General features: G+C 39.2%; 3 protein-coding genes across 6 annotated transcripts in view; 1 reads left to right on the forward strand and 2 right to left on the reverse strand.

Annotated features, from left to right (window-relative positions):
- tg (thyroglobulin) overlaps positions 1 to 2,381 on the reverse strand; it is a 31,851-nt gene extending 29,470 nt beyond the window's left edge. The window contains exons 1-3 of the mRNA XM_081696467.1: positions 2,312 to 2,381; positions 919 to 1,107; positions 494 to 653 (exon numbers count right to left, since the gene is read on the reverse strand). Coding sequence (XP_081552593.1) covers positions 494 to 653; positions 919 to 1,107; positions 2,312 to 2,381 — 419 coding nt within the window. The remainder of the gene's footprint in view (positions 1 to 493; positions 654 to 918; positions 1,108 to 2,311) is intronic.
- A 347-nt stretch (positions 2,382 to 2,728) lies between these two features.
- Positions 2,729 to 16,262, reverse strand: phf20l1 (PHD finger protein 20 like 1). 4 transcript variants are annotated; one of them, XM_026999955.3, is made up of 24 exons: positions 16,137 to 16,262; positions 14,927 to 15,060; positions 14,679 to 14,838; positions 14,231 to 14,326; positions 13,574 to 13,658; positions 13,359 to 13,447; positions 12,439 to 12,601; positions 11,650 to 11,775; positions 11,476 to 11,537; positions 11,095 to 11,329; positions 10,323 to 10,457; positions 8,932 to 9,120; positions 8,639 to 8,698; positions 8,185 to 8,490; positions 7,680 to 7,883; positions 7,462 to 7,518; positions 7,266 to 7,367; positions 6,901 to 7,044; positions 6,614 to 6,798; positions 6,012 to 6,111; positions 5,646 to 5,841; positions 5,067 to 5,346; positions 4,716 to 4,881; positions 2,729 to 4,451 (listed from the first exon to the last, which is right to left on the reverse strand). In XM_026999955.3, exons 2-24 carry the CDS (start codon positions 15,007 to 15,009, stop codon positions 4,309 to 4,311), a joined length of 3,366 nt encoding a protein of 1,121 aa, XP_026855756.2. In that variant the 5' UTR covers positions 15,010 to 15,060; positions 16,137 to 16,262; the 3' UTR covers positions 2,729 to 4,308. The 4 variants fall into 4 exon arrangements, with proteins under 4 accessions (XP_026855756.2, XP_026855757.2, XP_026855755.2 ...); XM_026999956.3 differs by having other exon boundaries at positions 8,200 to 8,490; positions 12,439 to 12,604; XM_026999954.3 differs by having other exon boundaries at positions 12,439 to 12,604.
- Positions 16,263 to 20,642: 4,380 nt separating this feature from the next.
- LOC113571218 (cortexin-2) lies at positions 20,643 to 23,466 on the forward strand. Its single transcript, XM_027000044.3, has 2 exons — positions 20,643 to 20,927; positions 21,945 to 23,466. Exon 2 carries the CDS (start codon positions 22,021 to 22,023, stop codon positions 22,252 to 22,254), a length of 234 nt encoding a protein of 77 aa, XP_026855845.1. The 5' UTR covers positions 20,643 to 20,927; positions 21,945 to 22,020; the 3' UTR covers positions 22,255 to 23,466.
- The last annotated feature ends 407 nt before the right edge of the window (positions 23,467 to 23,873 follow it).

A 23,873-nucleotide genomic window follows, 5' to 3' on the forward strand; every position in this document is an offset into this window, starting at 1 on the left:
TCTGTCATAACGAAAAAAGCACAGAGGAGAAATCCAAAGCAGCTAATGCAAACAATTCCTTAGATTACCATCAATGGTCAAATTAAACTAAAAGTCAGGAAAAGGTTATAACAATAGCAGCCCATGCATCTGAAACATAACCCATACTACACCCAGTTCCCTAAATATGTTCTTTTCACTGAAGAATCAGCTTTCAGCGGAGGAAGCAGAAGCTGGATTCCCAGTGTTAAGGCACATAACTTCCAGGCTCCGTGGAAGAACTTTAATATGAAACTCTAGTGCTTCCTAGTGGAGAGGTACTGTATCTGAAGAAACGTATCTTTGTCATGCGTTCAGTCATCCAGCACCCCTTTTTTTAGAATAAAGGTAGCAACATACTTCTAAATGGTTCGCGAAAAAACTGCATCTGTCAAGTTACTAAGTCTGGCTGATGAATTGTGAGATATGTTAAGTGCTCTTACTCTGGGTGCTGATGCAGAAGGGGGTTCCTCACCTGTTGAAGGCATGGAGAAGATCAAAAACCATCATATTGGTAGTGTTGATGAACTTGCACTGCACAGGAAGGAAGCTCCCATCGTCTGAGCATTGTGGTGGAGAGGCCTCTCCAACACCATGGAGAAGGCGACGTTCCCTGACCTCGCAAACACCCGGACCTGAAACAAAAGGTTACTGACATTATCTGAAAAGCTGAGAAATTGAGTAACTTTATATCAACCTACATCAGACTGCTGGTGCCAATATCACCTTTGCACCATGTAATTTATCCATGTTAATAATGAATACATGCCACTCATACATATATATGATATATATGTATCATATATATATATGATATATACCTGTTCAATAAGGTGCAAAGCTTAAACAGTCATTTCAACTACTGCCCTCAGTAAAGAAACTAAATGGAACCCCACTCACACTGGGATGGTTTGCCTTTCTGCCGTGTGCCATAGGTCTCCATGCCGTCCAGGTCCACACACCAGCACTGGGCCAGGGCATGATCACACTGTACAGGCTGGTACTCTCCCGAGTCCAAACACTGCGGCACCAGCGCAGCGTCGCCGCTCTGTAGTGCCTTCAGTCTCTGAAGCTGGCACGGTGTCAGACCTGCAAGCAGCCGCGTAGGTTCAGTGTTGTGAACACAGCCGTACCCACATGCGAAAGAAAATGGGGAGAGTAAAGCTACAAATTTGGTCGTAAGCACAGTGAGCTCTTTTTACATGAGACAATTGTAGATTTTTAGGATTCTCTTTGAAATAAACTAAAAATTTAAAACACTCACAATACACTACAGATCCATTCTGTCGGCTTCCGAGAATTTCTGTCCCATTTGCGTTCACACACCAACACTCCCCACTGTGACTGCACTGCACATATCTACATAGGCATACATTAATCAGGTCATTGAATGACATGTGCTTCACTGGATAAAAGGGCATTATTTATTAAATCAGGATAGCCCAACAAGATTACAAGATTAAAAAGATGGATTTGTTAGGTTCCATCAGAGACCTATAGCGCCCATCCTCTGAGCACTGAGGAACATGGTCTTGCTGCTGAGTTATTCCAACACCTCTCAGCTGTTCACATGGACTCCGGCTCTCTGATTCCAACTGGTATTCTAGTACAGAGACATTCACAAAGTTCATCCATTTTACAGTAAGCAATGGACCAGGTTTCTCAAAAACATCGTGACACACTCCATACCATTTAATGATGATCTTTGTATCACAGTGAACACCATCTCATTTAAAGTGACCTAAACACTAAATTGCTTCTGGGAAACGGGGCCCAGATTCAAAAGCAAGTTGAGGAATACAAATAGACATGGATCAATATGCTGCATCCAACAAACACGTGGTTTAATCATGGCAAGATGCCAGAGCATGTCATTTATAAAGACTAGACTTTAGAAGAGTTGTACCTGATATATTGCCTTGAGTGACAGAGATGCTGAAGAGCAGTAGGAAAAAAGCACAAAATAGGTTCATCATCACCACACCTGTGTCTTGCTCCCTCTTCAATACAAGAACACAGCCACTAACAGAAGCAAAGGCACATTCTTATATTCTGCACAGATATGCAGTGTTTCACCTGTATGGCACTTCAAGAATCTCTAGCATCTTAACTTTCCAAACGTAAAGCTCTCAAGGATGCACAAAGTATGTTCAAGTGAATATTAAGATTCCAGACTGTTACAAAGCAAGCAGCCAAGCTTAGAACTTTGAGTGCTTTTACTATGGCAACTTCATCAAAAGAGCTTTTTTGTTGAGACACTGTGACTTGCATGTTTCTAAGGTCATAGCTTTACAGTGGGTCTCCTCAACCTTGAATGACGCACCCAAGGCCAGATTTGTTGCACACTTTCGTTGCTGCTCCATATTTGAGCAGTAAACTCCTTATACTGGCTTTAGGCACAAAGAGCATTCTTTATCAGTATACCCTGACAATTTGTGCAATGAAAAATATACAAAGTGATGACAATTTACTTGAAAATTTAAATACTAATTTAATTAAGAATAAGTCTGAAATCACATAGGAAATTAACAAAAGACTGATTGAAACTATGATTATGATGATCCAATTTACTATTCACAAAAATGTGTTGAAGTCTCATTGGCGTTAATGGACAAATACCAGATTCTGAGATTGGTAAACCACCCCCACCATCTCCACACCTTGTTTAAGATATTTCTAGCTGATATACAAACAGTGACAGACATTGTAGTAAATAATCAGAATACTTTTTATTGAAGTACATAAAGTTAATTGCATTAAGATTTTAAATAAACTCTCATGTACAGCTGGTATCTCATCAAAATCAACTTCAGTCCTAAACACTTTTATACATATTAATATAAATGTTGAATAAACAGACATTTTCAAGTATATATTGTCCTACTATGCCTTTTTCTCTTTCCTCTTCTTTACAGTACATACAAACAATATATACATTTCTACACTCCCAAAAAAGCTGCACTAACCACCATGTTAAATGCATTTACATCCAGCTTCTGGCTACCTTACTGCAATGAGGACACTCAAAATAATAATCAAGTGATAGTAAGAAATAAGATGCTAAAATGATAAGTGATAAGATGACAGGCATTCACCTGTTCTGGACTAGCTGCCTGAGCTAGCTGGAGAAATTAAATGTTAAAATAGCTTGTTTGGCAGCGCATCACCACCAAGTACTGCACATCCTGACAGTGAGAATGATAAATTTCCCCCCTATTTCAAAAATACTTGGGCACTGCTCAAAAGAACAGTCAACTGCCGTACTTTCTCATGAGTCTTACAAAAGTAAGTATAGCTTCAGGTACTTACTGCTGAGACTATCCAGTTATACACTGTAGCTTTTTAAACACCCCAAAAATAAATGTAGTCTTTTGTAGAGGCTGATTTGCTGGACACAGATTAAGCCTTATGCTAGATTTAAAAAATATGTTTAATCTGTGCCTAAAGACCTGATCCCAAGATTCTGGCTCTGTCCTGTCTACATGATTTTCTTTAGAGTGATGCTTCACTTAATGAAGATTTTCAATTATATTTTTGCACAAATGACTGCAGATCATTTTACTTGCGTGTGTCCTTACACCACTGACATGCAACGATTCCTCAAAACTAATTAAATTAATTTTATTCCAAATAATAACTAAGGGAATTTTTATTATCCTTTTTAGAATTTAGACAAAAATGTTCTTTCAAATACAGTTCTGTAACACCATCTCAATAATGCTTAAGATCTAAAATGTTCTTTTATGAATGGGACAAAAATGCAAGTCAACTGCAAGAATTGTGTTTCATCTCTAAATCCGGAATTTTGTTACAGCACATTTCTTGGGTGCTGTACTATAAATTATAACTAAAGAGCATATCGAATTAAAGATGAGACAGGGAACACCAGTTCAGTTTTTTATTATATATATATATATATATATATATATATATATATATATATATATATATATATATATATAGTTTGTTTTTTTTTCTCCATCTCAGACTCTAACTGCAAATGGACTCATTGTGTTCAAATGGACAGCTAGTTAATGTGAATATCCTCTACTACATGCTTCATGGAGACTAAGTGAACGCATCTGAAAGTGCCCAGGTTTAAGAGGTTTATAGAGCACAGCTCTTTCACCTCTGACACTGCTACTGCTGCTAAGCGGACAAACACACATCGTCCAGGGCCGTCCCCAGACTGTCGCCTCAGCAGTACACAGCGAGTTAGGTTCTGCGACTGTGCTGCTGAAAAGCACATATCCACGGCCTTGCGTGCCTGCCTCTTCTCTGCACGTGTGCTTACACAGAACACAGCGTACTCATCTGCTGCACCTTCCCCAAGTCTGTAAGCAGCTGCTTGATTCGGCACTTGAGCTGAGGCAGTCTGGCCAGAGGTTCTGGCGGCTCCAACTCTCCGGTGAAATCCAACCAGCTCTCCAGCACTGAATGAGGAGGAGGGGAACGGACAGAAAAACTATTTAACAGTGCTTGAGATCCAAAGGGTTATTTGCAAGGTTTATTTAAGTAAGCAAATAACAACTGACACACTTACACTTTAGCAGCATTTTGACCAGAAAATCAGATGCTCTTATTTTCATTTAAATCACCAGCAAGGAGTTTTTTTTCCCTAATGAATTAACTGAACAAATTTGAGAAGTACAGACACAATATATCTCCATGTCTGTGAAAATTGCTTGAAAACTCACCATCCAGCTCTTTCTCAATGAGGTCCATGCGGCCAGCCAACTGGTTCTGAACATCCTCTATGTGTGTGAGCAGGTTCATCTGCCACTGAAGGCAGTTTCTGGCCTGCTCTACTTGCCCCGAGCTGCTTTCACTCTCACACCCAGACAGTGAGATCGCACTGCTCACCTGCCGACAAAACATCATCACGAATGAATGAATCACAACAGGATAATTTCAAATAATCATTAATAGGGACCAATCTAAGAATCATAGATGGGGTTCAGATAAATAAACAATAAATTGTAGGACCCATAATACTTCAACATTTCTCATGAGTGAGAGAAGCTCATGAGTGAGAGAAGACTAGTTACCTCTTCCTTTGAAGCAAACGGCAATGTGTGAGAAGCAGTCTGGGACCCCTGTTCATGTGTGTGAGAGGCAGTCTGGGACCCCTGCTCAAGTGTATGTTGGTGGCCTGTGCCAGAAGGCTTCTGGTAGCTGTGCTCACTGGTGATGTAGGTGTCAGGGTTGGAGTTCTGATTGAGGTGCTCCTGAAACAGGACGTAGTCTGGAACTCCACCCATAGGCTGGTCTTCGTCTGAGTTCACCCAGGAACGAGCCCACAAGTGCAAACTGGGATTGTGTTTGTTCCTTAAGAATAAGAAATATGTTAAAAAGTCATGTCTGTCTCTGGATCATATATTATCCAAGGTAGGAAGATAAGACACTGGCCTGAGGGTAAAGAAGCAAGTACTACGAGAGAGAACTTAGTCTCCAAATACATTTTACATTTGTATCTTCATACATTTCTGATACTGTACCAGCTACTCTTTTCAGTTTACTGGTTCTTTCTCTACCTCCCATGCCCTAGCCCACACACTGTCTCTCACACACAGACACACAAACGCACACACGTCCATTCATAGATAGGCAGGCTCTGAAATGCTTACTGTAAGATGTCCATCTTGAGCTGTAGGCCATGAAGCACTTTTTTAACACTATAAACATCAGCCAAGAGCTGATGAGTAGAGACAATCTTCTTGGCATTCTGATGTGAGTAGTTCTCCGTGAGGAACGATAAACCATACATATGGCCCTTATATAGCCAGTCCTTATCGTGACGATATTTGGCACTCCATCTCTGCCCTGATGCATAAACATATTAATTTGTAAATCAGTAGGAATGGAATTATGGAAAAGTGGTAACTTTTCAGTCTAACACCTATGAAGTTAAAATATTACCTTTAAGATATAACTGAGTGAGCACACCAAAACAACTATTTGATTTGGTTGAATGATTGTGGAAAATTTAATACCTGGTGGGTCTCTGCAGATGTAACAGATATACTGTTCAGGAATGCTGTCCTCGAGCAGACCCATACACACACTGTGCTGCCAGCACATACACTCCTCACACTAAAGGAGAGCAACAATGACACAGCTCAACACATACTGCAGCAGCATACTTTTAACTGCAAAACTATCTGCGCAATCACCTCCCAGACAAACAGCACATTACACTGAACTATATTACAATCAAATTACAATCAACACAGGATTCAAGATTGGTAATTCAAATCAAAAACGTTTTAACATATGTAAAATCACCTTTGGTGCTTCTACAAGTTGTTCAAGAATGTTCAAAACAGTTTTTTAAATTCAAACTACACTAGAAAACTAAAATGCCTGAAGCAAGAATGTCAACCAGACATCAATTGCAAAGATGGGCAGCCAAGTAATAGGCTAAATAACTGACAGCTGTTTTTCACTTCTTGTTAAGATGACATGGAGAAAAAAAAAAAAAAAAAAAAAAGACATTCAAAGTTGTTCCCAGTCCCCTGTGATGCTTCATCACTCAGACCATAGTGCATATTCGACAAAACCTCCCCAGTGCTAATGCTCCATAAATGTCTCCTACCTGAATCATGAAGCCATTCTCTTCATCCATCTCACAAACGCAGCGGACAATCTCATTAGCAGAGTCTTCTTCTTCATCCTGGAAGTCCTCCATGGTGAGTGAGTCTAGATCCTGGTTGTATTCATCACCACTGAACAGCAGAGACTCTGTGGTAGAGTCCTCCAAGAAGTCTATGTCTGATAGGTCTGGCAAGACATCAGTATACATTAAGGTGACCATCACATCCCAAACAATTATGAACACAGGTGCAAAGAAATTTTGTTGCCTGTTAGAAACGGAATACTTACTCTCCCCAGTGAGGTCCACTGACAGTATGGCACGAGGGTATTGGAAGGCTGATTGTTTAGAGAAGGAGCTGGAGGAAGAGCGATGAAGAGGATATGGTGATCTCTCCAAATAGGACAGAGACACCTCTTCCATGTCAGAGTAACCTGGGTAAAGCAGATGAGTGTTAAACCATCAATGCCCAGCAGCTAAGATTGCAAATTAGGTCTGATAGTTCTTTTCCTAGTCCTTACTGACATGAGCATCTCACTGCAGCAGATGTGCTTAACGGCCTAAACTGCTTTGCTACCAAGAGTAGTGTGATCCACAAAAAGAAGCTTGCAACACTTACACAAAATAACTAGACTCAACAATGACAATCTCTTACAGTGCTGTTTGGATTTCTTCTTCTTCTTCTTCTTTTTCTTCTGTTTGATTTTGAAAGTATCCTTCTCTTTTCTGTCTTTGCGTTCTTTATCTCTCTTTTTCCCTGACAAAGGAAAAGCAGACATATTTCAAGAAATCAGCATAATTTGCATGATCTTAAAGGCTCTACAAATCACACAAACACAAAACAAGTATACCAATGAGCTGGCCTTTATCTTCCATTTTTAATTTCCTCTCAGTCTTTATACACAGTCCTGAAAGAAATTACATTAATTTTACTTGCAGTATAAACTTATTACTGGGATGCTTCAGTATTAGCAAACAGTGATGGTCATTATCATTCAGAATTAAAGTATAGGAGAAATCAGTTTAAAATGTTTAACTTCCAAAAGCCTGATGACTATGGCTCATGTACCTGTATCCAGGTGTTTGTCCTTCTCGATGACCTTCTTGAGGATTTTGTCGTGGAGGTTCTCAAAGGTCTTCTCCCTAGGTGGAGCAGGCAGCGAGACTTCAGTGCTATCCGAGCTAACGGAAGCAGAAGAACGCTTCTTCTTACAGAACTTTGAAGTCTTGTGGCAGGAGTCCAGCTGTAGCATGTGGCCTTGTGGAGACAGAGCTGTAAAGGAAGACACCACTGTTAAAACCCAGTGGGCAACTCTGCATATAGGTAGTTGTTCATATAGGTAGTATCACTTATTTTTCAATATGCAGCCAAGCATATTTAAACATAATGGATTAGGACAGGCACATATGTATGCACACAAAATAAACATCACAAATCTGAATAACAGGAAAAGCTAGTATAGCTTATGGCATCTTCAACTCTGGAATGCACTGTGACCATGAAAGACAAATCGCACTGCTACATGGTAAGCCTAGTCAAATGTCCAACTGCTTGAAAAAATAATGACTTTCACCCTGAGAGCACATACAAGAGGAAGTAGAGACTGTCCTGCGTCTCTTAGTGTCTGGTATCTCCGCTGGGGTGCTGGTGGGTACTGAAGCAGATGTGGCCCTGGAGCGACTGCCTCTTTCAGGTGAACACGCTTCACTCTCTAGTTCCTTATCATTATTATGGTAATACTTCAGATGGTAATCAAGCAGCTTGGCTTTCCGGAAGGCTTTAGCACAGCCAGGGATTTGACACTTGAACTTATTGTGGTCCAGATCAACCAGAGGTTCATTGGGAGATGTGGGGTCATCAGATCTCTTGGTATTTATAACTATCAAGAAAAAAAGTGAGGAGGAACAAAGTTTACTATTTCAGAAAATGTAAACATAAATAAGCTTATGAATGGTCGATATTGCACAACTAATAAAAGGTGTTTCCATATGTAAGCCTTTAAATTGAAGTGTAGAGCAGGTACATACTGGGCTCCCTGGCATGCTTGTTGGCTTTAGGGGTCCTGGAGACAGTCTTTAGACTTGGACCTACAACAAGAGCAAGAGGCAGCATGAGCAAGAAAGATGGAGAGAGATGTGAACAGATACGAAGATGGAGAGAACCAGGGACAGCAAGAGATGCATTACAATACATAAGTGCAAAATAGAATTACAAAAAGTTTGATGAGAGTAGTAATGCTATAACTGACTAGACCATCAAGGAGGAACAATTCAATAAGTATGTAATGGCCACTGAGTAATGGCTACTAATACAATCCTACCAGTTACAATAGGTGATGGATTTTCTGCCACTGCCACGTGATTGATTAGTAACGTGTCCGTCAGTTTGTCCTTCTCAATCACTGGAGTCTGAGCAGTTCCAGGTGCAGGAACTGAGGTATGTATAGGAGAAGCTCCTGTGACTGGCTTGTTTAAGGGGAGGTCAGCCTCCACGCAGCTACTTTCATCATCTGAAGAACAAACAAACAAACAAAAAAAACATCCATTTCCCTTACTGACAAAGAGCAAAGGGAGAGGGATGTACACCCATATACAAGTTTAACCATCAAGTAATAATCTACATTCCTCATGTACAATTAAGGCTGAAATAAGCACTATTGTGTCTTATTGATTTAAAGTGTATGGAAGAAAAGAGTTATCAAACCCTGTATCTGGAGCGCTACTGTTAAACAGTTCTTAATTTACCTCTAAAATAGGTGGAACTTGTAAGGATATCTTTCTATCTACATCTAACTCAGGTTACATAAAAAAAAGCATTTAAAAAATGTACACATTTCATCATCACAAAGCCTATCACAACATAATCCGGCTTGTCCTCCATGTTCATACAACTGCCATAAGGTTTAAAGTGGAATCTGTCCAATTCAGCTGTTCCCTAAAGAGCATGGATCTTATATACGCAGTGCTGACTAATGTGGGACATCACATTGTTTACCCTGAAGGCTAATGCAACAGTACTTATATCTAAGATAACTTAATGCAAAAAAGAACACCACACTTCTGAGAGGGTGTGTTAGGCTAAATGGGACTAATGCAATTTCAGCACACAGAACCTCACTTAATAATACTTAAATAATGTTTTTATATCGCTTAATAAACATTGAAATACCACTACAAAAAGAGCATTACAACTACTTCAAAAAAGAGGCCAGGAAAGTATATATAAAAGGTAGACATTTAACAAAGCAAAAAAATGACAAATCATTATTCTTAATATCTCTTGTACAACAGAACCATTAAATAAATTGGTCTAATCTTATTGTATGTAATAATTATGAATGTTATTCAAGTTGAATAACATGTCATAGAAAGACACTGGGCTTAAACTAGACTAACTTTTAGGATTGGATGGACCCGATATTCTTTATTTCAATTGGCAAACCATGAATATCACTTATGACCTGCTCTTCAAAGACTTGCAGATTTGTTACACAGAGAAACTAAAGTTTGCACTAACAAGACATTTCAACGCTGTTCACTCTGGGCAACCTAGACAGAACACTCCACTAGGCCACCTCATCCACATAATCCACCTGTTTAGAAGCAATCTGAATATGATAGATGATCATGGTTCAGGCTTGGAACTTAACGAACCAGGAGGATAGCTCCTATAAGAGGATGCAGCACTTTCACTTGCCATGCCTACTCTTACCTGCTTTGTGGCTGCTGTCTGCCTGGGCTGGGTTAGGGTTAGAATCTCGGCTGTGTGGTGAGGGAGGGCAGTTTAGGTCAAATGTAGTTGCTAGGCGCTGAGACCTTCTCCGTCTCTGAGGAGAGTTTGAAGGGGCTATACTCACACAGAGAGACATACACACAATTAATTATTGACAACATACACTCACTCACTTTCATGTCATCGACAAAATTAACAGATGGAAATTTAAATGGTAGAATTTCCTTTCCCAGGACACACCAAGGTCCCTGCAGCCATGAAGCTTCGGTCTAAACAAGTAGTCATGTGGCTTCAGCAAAAGTGCATTCCTGTGTAATGTCTTAGTTGTCCAAGTCTTTAACTGATGGGGTCAAATCAACATGATCCTGACTGCTATTTTTACAATGTGTATAGGCATTACTGCAGCTAAATCAAAATCAAAAATTGTAGTACTAAACCTAATTAGTACAAATGGAAATAACACTGTTTCAGAATGAGATACTCAATTGGATTGTATTGCTTGTAACTAGGGTTGCAGCAATTAAAGTCATACCTTTTAGCCAAATTACTGTTTGGACAACCAACGTTCTGTTATGGTACTACACCTAAGTACTGGTTATTCAAAAAGCATTAGGAGGGCAATTTGCAGTTACTACTCAAGGACAAACAAATGTGGAAGCAGGCCACTAGTGGTTTATGCTCCATCATTTCTGGTTAATGTGGTAAAGCAATAAAGTGAATAAGTGTGAATAATTACTCAGCATTCAATCACCTGTGTGCGCATCAGGGAGGGTGTGGACAGAACTGGGGGATGGGTTGGCCTCTGCTGTTGTACTTGTGCTCAGACTGCTTACGGAGGACTCTCCTGAATCATGCTTTAATCTCCTGGAGCGAGAACTGCCCAGGGAGGTGTTAGACAGAGATGTATGCTGCCTCTGAACAACAGCGGATGCTGCGCCCTCCTCACCTGGGCTTGTTTCAGCTGCTGGACCTCTCTGTGAGGAAGTCTGATGCACAGTAAAAGAAATAGAAAGCAAATCACACACAGACAGACCGAATGCTGCTACATGGCAGATACCGTCAGAAATGAAAAAACTAAAAAGCTAAATAAATAAACCCACGGTATAAAGGCCAAACTGATTCTAAATCACACCTGTACTTGTTGTGAAGCCATAGGAAGATCTTCTTTGCAGTCACTCTCATTTTTGAGACATCCTACACAATGGAAAAGACAACTTATAGGAACCATAAGGAGTGTATTACAATTGAACAGTGATACATTAGAGGACAACATAATCCCAATATGAAATATAAGCCCCAAATGTACCTGCCACTTTAGTGAGACGAGCTCTTTTCACACTGCAGAAACTACCTTGTCTGCTTCTTCTTCTTTTCGTTTTAGGAATCTCAAGTTCGTCGGGAGATGGCTTACAGTCTTCCTCATCAGAAGAGACTTAACAGGGCAAAAGAATAGACACAAGAATAAGGCACAAAGCTTATGATTGCAGAGTCTCCAACAAGAACATGTTGGCCATGTCTGTAGATGTGCAGTCACTATACAAACTGTTAACATTAACAACTATTCAAAAAACTTCAGTGTTGCTTCACCACCAGTGAAGTTTAATACAAATACATGCATAAACACATCTATTAGCTATGTTCATAACTTACTCTTCCAACATATAATCAAATAGGTGGACAGTTAGGTTTTAAGTGTAAGATTACAGGCTGTAGCCCTATTGGTATGCACAATTTTCCAGCTACCTTCAGTTACTTCCCACAGTATCACTGGGAAAATGTTATTTTGTACCATTCTGAACACAACATTAGCACTGACAAGATAAAGACATGGTTGCGGGTGATAGGTTTGTACAATTCTTTTAGGCATGGTAGTGTTGCTGGAGGGGTTTTACATGTCAGTGTCACTGATGGTTTGAGAGTGGTCTGGCACAAAAAAATAAAAAATAAAAAAAATAGCCAGCAAACAGAAATGTGGACAGAAACCAATTTTCAATTTTGCCAGCACTGATGAAGGACTACAGCATGTCTAACACAAGTAGTGCATGGCAAAAGACATAGTGGCTTTGAGTTTTGAATAGATAATGAAACAGACTACCGAGTCTATCCGAGTCAGCGTCATTATCCTCCTCTTCAGGTTCACTGCCCCTTTGCTCTGCTCTCTCCTCTCTGTCCTTGTTGCTGTTGGCACTGGTGCGAGGCCTACACCCTCCTTTACTCTTGGCAGCAGCTGTGGCTGCCTTCACAAGGGCAATCCAGTCCTGCTTCAACAAACACAACAGTACACTGGTCACTGCCAACGGCTACAGCAAGATAACAATGTAACTGAACATTTAACCATCTAGTAAATAATATCAAACTAGCACACAGTGAAGGAGTGTGTGTGATTTTAGATGGCATCTGTGTGAATGCAAAAACGTATGTGGCAAAAGAATAAAATTACTGACTGTTGTCCAAAACATGTCTTAAACGGTGAGCAAGCTGCCAAGCATTCAGTCATTGCTATATCACAGATCCACACAAGAATTTTCACATTGCATATTCATTAGAGTCAGAAAAAACGTAGTAGATGAGAACATTCAGCAAAAAGGATCTGGTGTCCCTCAGCTGGCTGTCTGGAGTAAAGAGGTCACTAGCAATTCTATGCTGCCTGGTCTGCTTTTTGTGAGCCATCACATAATTCACCAATGATCTGAGGTACTATACCTTCTGAAAAAGAAGAGATGAGAGAGAAAAACTAGTTTCTAATTTGTTTTTGTTTTTTAAGATTAAGTTTACCATGTGCAATTTAACCACATAAGGGCTGACACTACAATGTTGATCAGAAAATAAAAGTTTAAATTTACATCTACAAGATTTGGCAGATGCACTTATGACAAAGAGTACTTAAACAATATACAATACTTATCTGTGTAATGCCATCCTGAATTCAATAAAAATACTGTCCTAAACACAAGATATGATGAAAGAATCTTTTCAACAGTAGAGGAGACACAAAAGATGTACGAATAAACTTACTTGTCCTTTGGCATCCTCTGGCATGGATTTAATATGGATTCTTTTCACACAACGAACGACACCATCATAAAATTGGACAGTATAGGTTCCTGTGCATTAACAGATATTTGTTAAAAACACTGCTTTCATAATTCACACTCTCTTTCAGAGACGCTCCATTTCATTAACCTCATTTAAATTACACAGTTAATAAGAGACATTGACATGATACCTGCCTTCTCTGTTGACACTTTCTATCTTGGCGGGGTAGTAGCGGCAATCTGTCCACCGGGCAAGAACTTCTTCACCATCCTTCAGTTCCTAATAGTGAAGTAAACATCGGATTACTTAATTGAAAATGTTTTTCTTGACAAACCTCTTCATTTCAGTTTCATTACCTACTGTTTTGGTGAACATTCACGAAGAACTACCCTGCACATTTTTTTAAACTGCAAAGTTCTCAAAAATGTTTGGGAGGAATTTAATGTTATAGGAAAAGTATAATACTACACATGGCCTTTAGGTTGTTTTTTTTTTTTAATAACAGCCAGTGGCCTGTATAATGAGGACTCATACTGAATAAACTTTTATGATCACAATTCCCCCTCATCCTTATTTGGCACTTCCATGGCATTTCAATGCACAATGCAGCACTCAATCAACAGACAGTCATATCAAATGGAGTACTATAACACCCACAGGCTGAATTATTTACTCTTAATATATGCTGCAAAAATGTTAGTGTACATTTTTCAGAAATGCATGAGAGTGTAGATAATCCTAAAGGTTTTAGGCAATTTTGTAGTAGCTGATGGAGGAAAAACCCAAATAATCATGAGACAAGCAGATAATAGAGAGCCAGATCAGGGCAGATCGGCGGTTGATGTATGTACATGTTGCTGCTGAGGCAAGTCTGTTTGGTCCTCTGTGCTCTCTGTACATCCAGGAAGCTCACGCAGGCGAGATGCTCTCATCTCACAGAGTGTCTCCTGGTAAAATGTTTGCAAGAAAACAATATTTCAATTAACAATCTCATTAACATAGTCAATGAGACTAATAGAAAAATAAATCTATATAACAAACCTTACCGTGAAATAAGCTTTTATACTCATATTGAATTAGCTACAAAACTATAAAACTGCCCAACATGTCCTCAACTTTTCACTAGAATATTCTTTGTGAGTCATATAGCCAAACATTGTCCTAACAAAGAAGATGATGATGATTTCTGTTCATTTTATATTGGCTGTCCTACACACTTTTTTTCTGTGAAGAATCTCTGGCATGTGGCATTAATGTATAAATGTGTACAAAATTGTTACAGTAAAAATACACAGACACCTCTTCTTCGAGTCCCTCTTTACGAAGTGCTGGTCTCTCTAGAGGACGGAGTCTATTGCTATCCCACAATATCCACTCGTCATATCGATGGCTCCATCTGTCAAAATGGACAAGCATCTTCCCTTCATCATAGTCAATCTTCTCAATCCGTGAGGGATACCTAGAGTATTGAAAAAAAATGGAACATCTTACAAATGAAGTTCCTCAACATACAAGTGGAGCACAAAAGTGTTTTAAAACGTTTTTACCATTTTTGTAAATAGTCTTGAGCTTCCACTCTTGCTCCAACCTCAAAAGTGATTCCTGGCCGATTAGGGGGTTTCTTACTCATCTTCAAGGTGATTTGTTCAGGTCTTTCTCAAGACACAAACACACACTTCTCCTGTGGGTATCAATTGAATTCATATAAGGAAAATGTCAATAATATATACAATGAAGCAAGCAAAAGCAGCAGTTTTATACGTTTATGTAAGACGAATAAAGGACGAACCCGCTAGGACGTATATAGCTTTAGGGTACATAGTTTTGCAACATATTAAATAATACATTAGCAGAGAAGGGAAGCATACGAGCTCCAAAAACGATTTTACCAGCTGGCTAGTCTTCAGATTAGTAAACACATGTTTTAATTTGCAACAAGTTTCATTACTTGCATCGTAATTTGCACATTATCTTCAATAATAAAACTGGCTACAGATAAAGTATACATTAGAACAATAATGTTATAAAATGCGTGTTTCTAAGATTAAGACTCGTACATGGAAAGCTGGCTATCAAAGCTATCTTAACCAAAAACGGCTGGCTAGCTAGCTAGCTAACGTTAGCTAGCAACTGGGATGGCTAGATAGATATATAGCCTAGCAAGACTGTACTATCAACAGCCTCAGGTGACAGCAGATTTCTATCCAAGCTATAGTAAGTGCAGTCGACCTTAAAATATTTAACTTCCTTGTAATGGCGAGGGCGTATTTTCTGTTGTTCTTCGAATTTGCTGAAGTGAATAAATGCATCTGACCCAGTTTCGGATCGTCCAGCTGGCTAGCTAGCTAAATAGCCAGCGAGAAAGCGTTATTTTCATTGAACATACCAGCTAGCACGCTAGCAGGTAGCTAACGTTAACCACCGTTTACGATGTTGGTTAGCAGTTTTGTAGCCTTTATTTCAAACTGCTATTTAGGGAGTATTTGTAGACTTAATTCTAGACAGTAAGCTATACACTCATCAACAATTCAAAACAAACTTTACACTCAAAGCTTCAATACTCTTTACAGGCTAATCAACAACCTGTACCCATTTCAGCATCGCTATTTAGTAAGCTAGCTAGTCGATCCGAGGGGATAAAAGTATGTGGAAAATGACAGGCCAGTTTTGTCTTTCTTAAAATGGTACCTATAAAATCATGACTATCAATTCTGGCGTGCGATATATATTGTTTAAACAAAATACGTTGGGATTTACCTTTGTAAATTCATTGAGGGCTTAGCTATTAGTTCCTAACTGCTTTCTTTTCATTCTTCAGTTGAGAGACATTTTAAAACCTAGCTAGCTAGCTCAGTTAGCTCGCGATCCCAAATAGGGGGCGTGTACGCGTACGGCAAAGCTCTGGAATTGCGTAATACGCAAGAGTCACGTGACAGCGAACACGCGTTTGTTTATTGTTTTTGCATATTAAAATTGTATGTATATTTACAATTACGAAAAATAATAACAAACGAGGTTTTTTAACGAATAAATGAAATGAAATAAAAAGATGAGATTTCTCTGTTTAATCTTGTCCTTATTGGGGACAATTGTTGCCACAGTACACTAAACTCTAGCGTTAAGAATGATAGTAATTATTACAATGCACATTGTGTTTCAGCTGAGTGATGTGTGTGTGTGTGTGTGTAATCTACTAGATACTTAAACTGACAGACACTAGTTTTTACAGAAAGACCATGTGCCATGTGGTTCACTAGTGGGTCTTACATTTGTTGTGCTTTTTATATTTGTTTCCAAATAAAGATAAATGTATTTCTCTGAAGTTACTGAATGACTTCAGGATTCTTTCAAGTCAATTGAATCTCTTAGGCAAATGTACCCTCTCAAATTGCTTAGATTTTATTTTTGCTTTAAGAAATTACATATAATATATATCTCAAAGAACACGTACAGAAAAAAAACCCTGGATGCCCAATCATTTCAGGATCCTGCCAGTTACGCATACATTCATTTTGAATTATTTTATTATTTCTACTGTGGGATTTTTTTCATTCAAATGAACTCATAATGTAGAATATTCTATGTTTCTTTAATTGATTACTGTGTGTTTTGATTAGCACTACAAGGCCTCGGTTAGTGAAGAATTTCAGGAGAAATGAGCTAGATACAGACTCTTGCAATCTTTCAAGAAAACCAAACGCAAGAGATCCATCTTCATCACTATGCATCAGCGTATACAGCTGTGCCTTCACTCTCATTTAGGGCAACAGAAACAGCTGCATTTTAGAGACACACAGGCCAGTGTGACATTTATAACTCATGACACCAAGTCATCAGCTCGCAACCTCATACATTATAGCACAACTATATCTGCCCGCCTCGACTTTTGCGACACTTCTCTCATTAAACTGATATGCGCACTTGTACTGCTCCACTGGGAGATCAGACCTGGGGAGGGCCAGTTGGGAGAGCGTTGCGTTTTGCTAATAATACAAGCACGACGATATCAATATTCAAATGTGAATGAAATAGTCTCTTGGTGAAAAGGTTGCATTTATGGAACTAGCTGCTTATTAGAATGCACCATCCCTAAGGGTTGGGGATGAACTATGTAGAAGTGTGATCGCTAAGAACAGAGTTGGTGACTGCCGAGCAGTTATCTAGCTAGTTATCTTTGCCTTCAGAATTAAAGAACTCTCTTATAATGTCTGGGCAAGCTCAGCGCCGTAAGCTAGCTAACTACGAAGCTAGATACATAAAGTGTTTATAAGTTTATAACCGTTTCACCAAGTGACTATTTCAATCATATTTTAATATGGATATTGTCCTGTTTGTATTATTAGCAAAACCCACTACCCTCCCTACTAACCCGTCCCAGGTCTGATCTCCCAGCGGAGCTGTACAAGTGCACAAATCAGTTTTGCAACAAGTCTAGAGAGAGAAGTGTTGCAAAAATCGAGTCGTGTCATGTTTAGAGGTTGTGAGCTGTAATTTTAACATCCATAACCAATGTCTATTCTACGAGCTCAGGCGTCAAAAATACAAGTACATATTTTATTTGACAAGTTCTCAGATCAGGTCCTACAAGTTCTCAAGCTTTGCAACATAATTACCTTCATATGTTTGTAATTAGAATGATGTTAGTAAAAGTGTGTCCAAGACCAACAGTATTTGGCACATGACACAGCACCAGTATTTGTAATAAATGTTGCTTGCAACTGGTGAATTAAGTTAATGTAAGAAAAAATAGTTTATATCTTAGGATGTGTCTGGATGTGTAGATTATTAGGTAGCAGAACAAATAGGTTTAAACAGGTTTCATTTTCTTTTTTTTCTTCTATTATTTAAATCTTAACCAATCTACGTCCTGCTAATTTGGGAAGGCAAAGTGCAGATATGCTATTATATGTTCCTGCCTCAGCTAATCACTCTTCTCCTAACGACAAGGACATTTCCTAAATTGCCAAATGTTATCTTACTTGCCATGAAGCAGAATGAAAGACCCTTCTCCTTTTCAAAACTACATTCAGTATAAATGCACGTAAATGTACAGTATAATAACATGTTGGGTCTGGTAGTCTCATTGTAAAACCCAATATATAGTGATACCCTACCTAGTTACAATAACAACAACAGAGCAATAAACAGAATGAGGGCAATACTGCAATGTGTCCTAATGTGGACATTTACTGACAATAAATACTGAGCAAAACTACAATAAAACTGAAATCTTTAGATATAGAAACATCAATGTAAACGATAGAAAGTAGACAGAAGACATAAAGACAGATAAAGTGCAGATGGGATGTAGTCTGAGTGGGGAGGCATACCATTAGGAAGGTGTATGGATTACAATGAGAACAGCACGTAGTCTACTGAATAAATGAGTGTGTGTATGGATCAACAGCTTCATGACCCAAAGGTAGAAACTGGTCCTAAGTGTTGTAGAATGGGATACTTCAGTATCCCAGAAGGAAACAAGCAGTCTCTTGCTGAGATTTTAGAAGTCTTACCGCATCTCTGTAGACAGTTTCATTATTGTTGGTGACCCTCATCTGTAGTGTCATTAGCAAACTTGAGGGTGTAGTTTATTCATGCTGGACAGCATAATCATGTTTTTTTAGGGTGTAAAACTAAGAAAACACTATGTCTGTGGGCTTTGTCCAGAGGGAGGTGTGGTTAGTATCTCCTAACCTGACAGATTGGGCTTTGCCATTGGTGAAGACCAAGACCTAATTGCAGGTCTTGAACATCATGCTTTCTCCTGCACTGTGGTCATTGTAACAACATTGTTACATAGGTGTCCTTTCTAGCAAGGTGACTCAATGCCTAGAGAGAATGGGATTTGTGTAGAGCTGTTAGCACATAGGCCAACTATTACAACTTCTGTGAGTCAGACATGCTGCTGTCGACAAGTGTATATTATAACAGAATGGTGTGCCTAAGGGCACTAGTCATTCAGACATTTGATTATGAATAATTTGGCACCAAGACAATGGATGTAGTCTTGTATCCAAGTGGGGACAATCAACCAGGGATGCCCTGAAGATGTCAGTGAGAGTGGCAACCAGTTGACAGGTACCTACTGTGGGCACAGAGCCCAGGAATGCCATCAGGTCCAGCAGCTTAGTGAATGTTCATTCTCATCAGAATAATCTTCACTTGGTGTGTGAACAGTGAGAGCCCCTGGCAATCGATAGAAACTATGACCCTTCTGTTTTGCTCTTAGGTGCTACTTTCAACTGCAACTGGCAGGCAAGCATCACTGGTGTTTATACCAGTGACTTTACTCATACCCGCCAGTTACCTGTCACATAACCTGTGGAACTGCTATTGCTGATGTTGTTCGATATCCGCAGTATGTAGCTGTGTTTTGAAAATCTGATGCCAGCATTCCTGTTGTTTCTGGCTACCCTAAGCGCTTCCCTGTGGCCAACCTTGAAAACTGCTATATAACCTTTCAGTAGTGAACAAACGTCAGTATTTCTTCCAGTGTTTTTAGTTTTGTTGTGTCTTTCTAGTTACATCTTTCTTGTAATTGTGACATTATCGACACTTTTCCATGTAGTCCATCATTAATAGTGCATATGGTGTATAGTCATCCACACTTTTATGTGACCCTTGGACTGCTGCTGTTTTGAATGTGTCCTAGGAGCCCATTCAAAACTACATCTGCATTCTTAAGATGTGATAGAATGTCACCGAACTAACACCCATCATTTTAATTTTTATATCATTAATAGTGACATACTGAATTAATAAAAATAAAAAAGATTCTGAGTGAGCATGTGAGTGAGTGAATGAATGAATGACAAAATGAATGAGTAAACAAGTGAGTTAGAAGCCAGGCTGCTGAAGTGCCTAACATGTAAAAAGGACATCTTAGGCTTAAAATATGAAAAGCCTTGAAATACACATTTCTACAAAAACAAATACGCTACGTTTCTTTTTATTTATTTTGGCTTATTGATCATGTCACAGAGAGCGATCAAAGACACCGCGGCAGCAGAAGCTGCAGGCCTTTTTGGTTTGCCAAATAGTGTAACTCTGAATTGCTGCTAACCACTATTAACATAAGCCAGAGGCCAAATGAAAACGTGTCAGTAATATGGTCAGGGCCACAGTTGAAAACATTGACCACATTTAGCATGTGTTGCTATGACACATTTCTAAGCCCTTACTGAATCTTCATGCTTCACTGAAACAGTGATTGCGGAGAGCCTCAGGATCACACATCTCTCTCACATGCCCAGCATTCAGTGAACACACTTGGACGAATTGCTATGGCAACTGGTTGCTATGGGTGATGTGACACCACCACATACTCATTTGGTGGGGGAGAGGGAGTTGGACAACAAAAGCCAGGAATGCAAGCAAGGACGATAAGCTGTTATTTTGATTTCTGAATTGTTCGAAGGATTGGGTTAAAAAGTTGAGCAAACGTATGGCTCCGGGTAGGCAGCCATAATGGAAACTGAGCCTTCATTTATTTTTGGTGTCTATCTGCTTGCTTATGACGGATCTTTTTTAGCAGCTCCTCCACAACAGGTAAGTGAGTGATTCTTCTATTGAAATAGAACACGGAGATCATATCCATGCAACTCCATAGAATTATAAGCTTATAACTAGATATTGCCAGCTAAAATATATATGATAAAATGCATGATTCTAGGGCTAATAAATATGAACAAAATTACAGAAGGGCAGATATTGCACTTACTGGACCATATTGCATATATTTCTGTCAACATAGGAAGGCACATGTATGTCAGTTAGGCTACATTTATTGCTATATGTGCAATCATGTTTATATATGGATTTGCAGTGAGATTATTTATTATGTTATGTGAGTTAAAAGCAGTAGTTTTCGTGTAACAGGCACACGTGAGTCATGTGAAAAAAAATGTTCTACATTACGAAAACACAAAACATCACAGGGAGTGTCACATCTATTACTGGGCACTGACATCAAAGAATTGTACAGGGTCACTGACCATCAGTATGGTTGGGGATTGACATGAGACGACATGAGAATATCATGATTCCCTTTCTAAGTCATTCCACTGGAATTTGAGGCATGTATTTGAAATGGGCTGAACTGCTTATAGATGTGCAGACATAAACATCTTGTTGCAATACTGTAATACTTTATTGTATTCATAAAAAGATAATTAACATAATATGTCTTAGTATTGGATTCATAATCATTAGGGTCATAGTGTCCACAGTATTGACCACCTAAGTTCACAACGATACATGCTGAAAGTACATAAAATATAAAGCTATGTGTTCTCACTTAAAGCAAAACCATCATTTTCTGTCCACCCTCATGTCTGTCTTTCTGTCGTTTTTCAACTTCTTCCCAATATGATAAAAAAAAACCCAATGAGTATAGAATAAAGGAGAATTTAATAATATAAATCTTGATTTTCTTTTCACTTTAGAATTTCTATCCCAAAGCAAATCTGTCACAGTAACACATTGTATGCACCCCCCCCCCCCCCAATCAATCCCCCATTCCTGGAATAAGATGAATCTAATTGTCTCTAAAATGGTTGCGAACAGGGGACTTGTTGAATCTGAGGCTCCCCATGATGGCTGTCTGCTGCTGAGCCCACGGCGTTGCAGGAGGCTGGTGAGGATGGCGGAGCACCTCCACAGCAGCACACTGTCTGCATCTGGGGCCACGCAGCCCATCCCTTTCCTCACCCTCGAGCAGAAGGCAGCCTTCGTCTTTGTGCTGCTCCTCTTCATCTTCCTGGGCCTGCTGATTGTGCGCTGTTTCCGCATACTGCTAGACCCCTACAGCAGCATGCCCTCGTCCACATGGACAGACTACATGGAGAAAGACACATTCGACTACCGCATCGCCTGAGAGACTGCCCAGGCTCAGCCGGGCAATACGCCACACGATGGCTACCTCAGCATCCTCACCACCGAGTCCACCATCGCCTCCTCAGTATTGCTATACCATGCTGATGGTGTGCCTTGGTGTGTCCTTCTTAAAAAAATCACACGTTCCAATACGCTCCCATTTCTTCCATCTGTTCTTATGAGATATTTTACTGCCAGCACAATACCTCACAAATTTCACCACAGCTGATAAATGATGTCATATCCAGCTCCTCTGAGAAGTATTAGCGATGACACATCTGCAACTAAAACTAGCCAATTACCTGTCACAGGTCATTTGGGTGAGCTATTTGGCTGACTTTTGTCATGTCCTTGCAGTGTAAATTATTAATCCTGAAAATGAGGATAATCCTTCATTGAATTTATCATTCCACTACCTTTTTAAAGTGCTTTGGTTTACAGATTTTTAAATCCTCTGAGCTCTTTGTTGAAGAAGTACCGAGCTTTCGGCCTTATGATTCAGCGTGTTTACAGAGCTGCCAGAAAAATCTGGCCTTGCTGTTCTAAAGCTACATGTCAATCAATGTAATGACCAACCAGCCTCCATGGGCATCTGAATGAGTGCTTTCACAAGACCCTTCTCTCTCTATGTGTCTGTCTCTCTCTCCTTCTCTCTCTGCAGTGTGCTTCAGTAGGGTGTGTCTGATGTTGAACAGTGTTTCCTGATACTAAAAAACAAACTTCATTCCAATGGTGTGAATTTACTGTTGTGCACAAGCTATCAGTGTTTTTGCAAACTTTCTTGTGCAAAGCTGTGAATAGCTAAACTACATGTTTTTAAAAAGAAATGAAGCTCACAAACAAAAATAAATATGTCTATAATGTGCAGAAGAGTTAAATATTACCATTTTGGTGCCTGTTTCAATTTAATTTTACTACCAGCTACTGCTTTACAGTCTGTAAAGGTGAGATTGCTCTGTTTAATTTTGTCCTTATTGGGGACAATTGTTGCCACAGTACACTAAACTCTAGCGTCAAGAATGATAGTAATTATTACAATGCACATTGTGTTTCAGCTGAGTGATGTGTGTGTGTGTGTAATCTACTAGATACTTAAACTGACAGACACTAGTTTTTACAGAAAGACCATGTGCCATGTGGTTCACAAGTGGGTCTTGCATTTGTTGTGCTTTTTATATTTGTTTCCAAATAAAGATAAATGTATTTCTCTGAAGTTACTGAATGACTTCAGGATTCTTTCAAGTCAATTGAATCTCTTAGGCAAATGTACCCTCTCAAATTGCTTAGATTTTATTTTTGCTTTAAGAAATTACATATAATATATATCTCAAAGAACATGTACAGAAAAAAGCCTGGACGCCCAATCATTTCAGGAAACTGCCAGTTACGCATACATTCATTTTGAATTATTTTTATTATTTCTACTGTGGGATTTTTTCATTCAAATGAACTCATAATGTAGAATATTCTATGTTTCTTTAATTGATTACTGTGTGTTTTGATTAGCACTACAAGGCCTCGGTTAGTGAAGAATTTCAGAAGAAATGAGCTAGATACAGACTCTTGCAATCTTTCAAGAAAACCAAACGCAAGAGATCCATCTTCATCACCGTGCATCAG

Source organism: Electrophorus electricus, chromosome 14, assembly GCF_041902795.1.
Source record: "Electrophorus electricus isolate QZ-2024a chromosome 14, ASM4190279v1, whole genome shotgun sequence".
Classification (NCBI taxonomy): domain Eukaryota; kingdom Metazoa; phylum Chordata; class Actinopteri; order Gymnotiformes; family Gymnotidae; genus Electrophorus; species Electrophorus electricus.

Excerpts from the sequence above, each read along its gene's own strand:
- phf20l1 (XM_026999954.3), bottom strand. The coding sequence starts at position 15,009 with ATGAGTAAGAAACCCCCTAATCGGCCAGGAATCACTTTTGAGGTTGGA. Across the intron at positions 13,659-14,230 it reads ACTTGCCTCAGCAGCAACAT|GAACTGAAGGATGGTGAAGA; the intron begins GTACATACATCA and ends CTTCACTATTAG. Across the intron at positions 5,842-6,011 it reads CATCTGCAGAGACCCACCAG|GGCAGAGATGGAGTGCCAAA; the intron begins GTATTAAATTTT and ends TTTATGCATCAG.
- LOC113571218 (XM_027000044.3), top strand. The coding sequence starts at position 22,021 with ATGGCGGAGCACCTCCACAGCAGCACACTGTCTGCATCTGGGGCCACG.